Source organism: Platalea leucorodia, assembly GCF_965183815.1.
Source record: "Platalea leucorodia genome assembly, chromosome: 2".
Lineage (NCBI taxonomy): Eukaryota > Metazoa > Chordata > Aves > Pelecaniformes > Threskiornithidae > Platalea > Platalea leucorodia.
Genome location: NC_138824.1, coordinates 82,751,665 through 82,757,664, shown reverse-complemented (window position 1 = coordinate 82,757,664; position 6,000 = coordinate 82,751,665). Strand labels below are relative to the sequence as shown.

General features: G+C 41.0%; 1 protein-coding gene across 2 annotated transcripts in view; it reads right to left on the bottom strand.

The window, feature by feature from the left end:
- Positions 1-652: 652 nt before the first annotated feature.
- The window catches only part of GLRA2 (glycine receptor alpha 2), a gene marked incomplete at both ends in the record, with an annotated part of 125,755 nt that continues 120,407 nt past the window's right edge, over positions 653-6,000 (bottom strand). For both annotated transcript variants that reach the window (XM_082337828.1, XM_082337827.1), the window contains one exon: positions 653-931. In XM_082337828.1, the coding sequence (XP_082193954.1) occupies positions 653-931 (279 nt within the window). The remainder of the gene's footprint in view (positions 932-6,000) is intronic.

Sequence of the window (6,000 nt, the reverse complement as noted above, 5' to 3'; positions counted from 1 at the left end):
TAAATCACACAACACACAAGTTCAACCCCAAAAATTACAATTCTAGTAAAGCAAGATAATATTAAAATGCACACCCACAAGGATAGTAAAGTATAAATCTTTTTTTTTTTTTTTTTTTTTTTCCTCTCCCCATCAGTATAAATAATTTACAACCCACAAAAGGACTCCTTGGTGAAACCACTAACTACAGACATGATCATGGAATGTAGCTCAGTAGACTTGTTTCAAATAGAAAGGCAACATTATCCTGAAAAAGTTTGGTCCTCTTATAACTCACTGTACTGTAGCCACCACAGTCTCTTGGTAGATGTTTTAGGAGAATTGTTTGTTTTCTGATTCTCTTTTGTTTTGAAAGATAATATCTTGGTGATAAAGTTGGATAAAATTTGGCCCCATTTACAGATGTCTGATCAATGCTGAATCTGGAAGACCAACACTGAGAGTACGTAGGGGGAACATTTATTGATTGGTCTCACGGCATATTTTTTCATGCAATCACTTTTCCTTCTATACTTCTTTTCCTCTGTTAATTTTTTTCTTCAGTGTCCTTGAGGGGGGGAAGAAACCCTTAGTCCAAAAGACAGAAAGACATTTCACTGTTTATTTACATGTGGATCACTTTGGCTAAGAAGTCCTGGCGAACTCGAGTTGCCTATTTCTTGTGAATGTCCTCATGCCGTATAATTTTGTATGTAATCCAGTAAAAGATGTTGAAAATGAGGAAGGCGAGTGGGAATGCAGCGCGGGATATTGTATCAATCCTTTTTGCACGGTCAACAAACTTCTTTTTGATGGAATCTGAATCTTTTGGTGGTGCTGGAGGTGGGTTGGGTGGAGTAGCCTTGACCGCTGTGCCGTCTTTGACTTGGAGACAGTGACCCATGCCATAGCCACTGAAATTGAATCGACTCTCACGAGCAACTTCATCTTCCTGGGGGAAAGGAAGACAAATAAGAGACACAATCACCTGTCTATCGAGAATGCCATATACTTGAGTAGTTGAGGTGCATCCCTCCAAAGCACCTAAGCAAATTAGCTGGTTAAGCTACGATACAAAGTCCAGGTTTTAAAGACAAGCAAGCAATTAAAACTCACATAAAAATACATGGAAATTAGGTGACTGCCAGTGTTTGTGAATCAGAGCTTAAATTTCTCTAGCTAGGACTAAACCAGTTGCCCTGAGCAGGAGGCTGTATCCCAGGGAGGAGATCTGACTGCACAGGTTTCTCATCACTCTCCTTGGGCTTGCTGTGGGGAGGAAACATGGTCATGTTGGTAGCAGCAAGTCAGGTTGAATTGAATGATCCAGAGATCCAGGGGCCTGAGCTCAGGGCAATGTGTATCCATGGCTCAATCTAACCACAGCCTTACACCTCCATCTCTGATCTACAAAACAAGGGTAGATCACGGTCCCTCCATCCTCACAGGAGTGCTCTGAGAATCAATACTTCGAAGTGCACTGGGCACTTGGATTTAGTGGTAACCAGGAGTTAGGTGCAATAGCACGAGCTAATATAGCACCATCTTGCAGAAATTCATTCTCTCTCTTGTCTGAGTAGGTAATAATTGTTTTTGGAGAGGCGAGTAACTACCACTGAACTTTATCACCATGATAACTGTGTGATGAAAAGTTTGTGACTGTGCTGGTAAATTCTCACTGCCATTTCTCCTGCCTGATAGCACAGTAATACACAAGTTAACAGTTACTGGCAGCCCTCCATGAGGAATTCAAAACCAACAAACAAGCAGCTCTATTATTTTTCATTCCAGCAGGGATGAATTTTAGGTCCAGCAGCTTGCCCTAGTTAAAGAACTTATCTTCGAGCGACAAATACTTTATTGTTGACTTAAAATGACCATTTCTTGGGCTCACAAGGAGCCCACTCCTTGGCAGGGAATACTCCCTCATATCTTTCACTAAACCACAGCCTTCTGACCTTAACGGAGAATCAGAGACTGCAAGAAAAAACACCACTGCAGCAAGATATTGAATAAGGAGTACATTTGCTGAACTTGGGGGTGGAGAGGGACGATAATTTACACCTATTCAGCATGTAAATCACTGCTCCTTCACAGAAGCATCTCTTTCAATAATTGCATTTTTCTCTCTCCCCAGCTCCAGCACTGGAATGGAATATATCACCAGACTTGCTCTCCTTACCTTGGAGCTGACACGCAAACGTGAATAACCAGTAGTGTGATCCAAGGCTACCAAATGAGAAATAGTCACTCTGACTGCTTATGACATTGAGTGCTTATGGAAGGAGGATAGGCAGTAAACAGTGCTTTGGAGCCCCTGTAACTTCAGCCTGAGGACTGACTGTACCTGTGAGCAGGTGGAAAATTGTGGTATTGCAAGGCTGTTTGAGCACTTGTCCAGGGTTTATATCCCTTTCATTTCAAAAGCTCACCATCATTAAGAAAAAGAAGCATGGTCCTCTCGTTTTTCAATTTTATTTATTTAGTTTTCAGTCCTTCTGTGAAACCTCTGAAATTCTGCTTGTCCTAGTGATTATAAATTTGTAAAGTATTTTAAAGATGAACCCACTGAGACCTAAGTTCTGGATAGTCTTATAGGCAAGGCTTCTCTTGCATGACTTAATAACACCACAACGTCTCCCAATAATACAGGGAGCTGCCTTCCTCACAGCACTTTCCCTTTTACTGAGTTTGAAGGATAAAATGCATGCCCAGGACATGAGAGGTGATTAAAAAGGGTAACAGATTTTCAGCAGCTGTGTTACCATATGTACTTCATTCATTTTTTAAAAATTTAATTTCTGCTACCCGTGAGGGACCTATGGGAGGAAAGAAAATATACTGAGCTCAACACAGGACTTGGAGAGTCCTGACTTCCACTGTGTCCTGCTGTCGTGTGGGGCTGAGCAATTCATCTTCAATGTCACAGCCCTGCTTTTGAGCTTACGCTGTTGTAACTCGAGTGGGAAGCCATCTGAGATTAGGGACAGGGATGTTTAAATTGCATTCTTTCAGTTCGTCGGCACCCAACCTTTAGCTATTTGGAGCCACTCTTTTCCCAATGGGATTCAGACCCCTGCTTTTTCCCCCACAGACCGCTGGCTGTGCCAATTCTTTCTCACAAAACCCAGAGGGAAGTGTGCTCAGTCCCCATGCTAGTTTTTTATTTAGGACTTCAGTAGATGCTGATTTACCCTGGATACAAAAGGTACAGCATTCTCCTGGGGTATGAGGAGCAGGTGCTCGATTTCTTTCTCTGCTTGAGCAGATTTGAATCTCCTCCTCCCCGATAAATCTCTGGATAGGTTTGTTACCTGTTCTCCCAACATGGAGCAGTTTGCTGTTTGCAAAAAAGTGTGTGTTTATGTAGCTTTTTTAAAATCTTTATCAGAAAAACTTTTTTCAAAGGCTAAATAATTAATTAAGAGAATGGCACTGTGTTTCTACCCTGCCACTTGTTTCTATGTTTGATATTACACTCTTACAAAAACTTAGCACTAGAGACACCAAAGCTGTAGCTGTTGCAGTCATCTAAGTGCCACTGGAAGCAAGCAAAGCCACATTCCTTACAGTCCCACCTTTAGCCCTGGAGGGGCCACAGCTCCATAACCACCATGTCATTTTCAGCAGTAAAATCCCCTGGGAGCCAAAGGGACTTTGCAGTCTGGCACCTGCCTGCCCTCTTGAGTGCTGTCAGCATCTGCAGTCTCACAGGCAAGGCCTGACCCCATCAGAGCTCTCCCACTTGACCAGATATCACCTGAAAGACCTCAGGGTGGTGAGGTCTCTGCCCTCTCTGATGAAATTGGCCAACAGTGTTGAAAATTAACAATGACACCCTGCAGAGATTGAGACCCACATGTCTGTGCTAGGAGGATACTTTTCCCGTGAGACTGCAGTCAGGCGTGTATCCTATTGGCCCCCTGAGTCCTTAAACCAGTTCAACCCAAAATGACACAGCAGGGACAGAAAGGCTTCCTCCCTGCTGTTGAAGGGAGCTGGGGGTCAACCCAAGTGCTGGAACTTCATTGTCCACGCTGCTTGTGGGTTAGCTCAATCTGGTGTGGACCATGCCAACCAGCTTTCTCCGAGATGAACCTGCTCCACTGGGGACTAACACTACGCACTGTGGTCATGCGCCATGTGGTGATAGCTGGCCTCAGGAATAATAAAATCCCTGATGTGATTTACTTTAGCAGTATGGATGTAGTTAAAAAACCTGTCTCTAAAACACCATAATCTTATGGCAAAGCTACAACTTGACATTTCAGATGATCTTCCAACATTCTGTTACATATAAAGGATTTTAGGGAATAGTCATGGAGAAAGAAAACCAAATTGGGATCCTTTGACAAAGAGAACTTTTTTTTTTTTATGTTTCAATATGTGAGATGAAGAACTGACCTCACATGCTTTCCCTTAACATAGTAGATATGTCTTCCTTTAACCTAGAGGCTCGGTGAACTACTGGGCAACCTACCTAGGCAACCTTCTGATGTGGTTGTAGAGTCACTCTTCATTCTCAAGGTCATATTCAGTTCACGCCCTCTGACATACCCTACCATGGAGACTCATCCAAAGACAGTCTTCAATCTGTGCTGTTCACCAGCTTAGTCACTAGTAAAATAGTGCAAACAGCTTTGCAAGCATTTCTATCATTATTTTAATCAGATTACACATAAAACTTGCATTCATTTTAAACCAGACATGATCTCACTTGCTTAAATCCAAGGCTATTTATGTTTTTACAGATTTTAAAACCAAAATCAAAGAGCAGCTGGCAGCCACTGGACATCAAGCGGAGTGGCAGAATCCACTGCCATTGAAGTCATTGACTTTATCCTTCTAAAGGGATGTGAAGTTAGTCTTGCCTAATACGTAGTCATAACTCAATCCGTCCTTGATGAAGACATGGGGAAAAGGGTCACAAGCTAGGATAAGAAACAGAAAAGAAATAAATAGCAAGATGAAGGTGTTCTTTTGCTGTTTTCCTCTCAGATGTTCACACTCCTGAGTATTTTAGAAGAATTATCCTTTGAAAACTAATTACATTTCCTGAGATTTGGGCAAATGTTTTCTACAGACTCTTTTACAACAACATAGGTTTATGTGTATTATCTTATGATGTCATACTGAACATGCTTAGATGTTGGCTATAAACCATTTTCATCAAACAAGAAACACATTTTTTTCTCAATTTTTAATTTCCCTTTATGAATTTAATCCTTTTCTGTGCTTTACAAAATAATGAAATTAAATTCTCTTGACTTAGCTTTACAGTAGGTAACATGTAAATCAAGGGGGTTATATTTCTGACATGGTTTTCTTTCTTCATCTTCCACCTTTGTAAAGCTTTTATTTCTACTCCATCAGGTCTAGAATGTAATTCATACTACCAACTTCACACCAAAGCAATCAGGAATGGGAAAAACACATTAGAAAATCTAGTCCATTCACTGCCTTGCATGCACAGCTTTCTGTCCAATGCATTCTGAAGTGCTTTGTCCTGAACCACTTTTAAATGCTTATTGTCGCCATTGACTCAGTTTTAACAATGAGGAAAATGAGAGAAAGGCTGGCTTAAAACAGTGTATTTAATTTACTCTCTGATGTGATTTATTCGTTTAATTTTGCTACTCTTTTTCCAACATATGGTGGGCAAACAATTTAAAAGACTATCTAGTTTAATTAAATTTCAAGGACATAGGAGATTAATTTTAGGTATAGGGTAGAGAACATCAGGGAAATTTTCCTTTTGGCATTCGTAAGCACAAAGTTAGAAAACCACAATAACTACTTGAATGCAAAATGGAATCAATAGGAATTAGACACCAAAATAGCTTTGCAGACTTAATTCCTAAATCATCTTTATGATTTTGAGACACTCCCCATCTCTCAGTACTTTACATAATTCATGGTGTGGTTTTGCAAAGACAGTCATGCTCACATGGTTCCAGTTCTCAGGAGTCATTGAGTATGTGGATGAAGGTAGTTCAGCTGAGAAGCATGCTTGGACTTTCA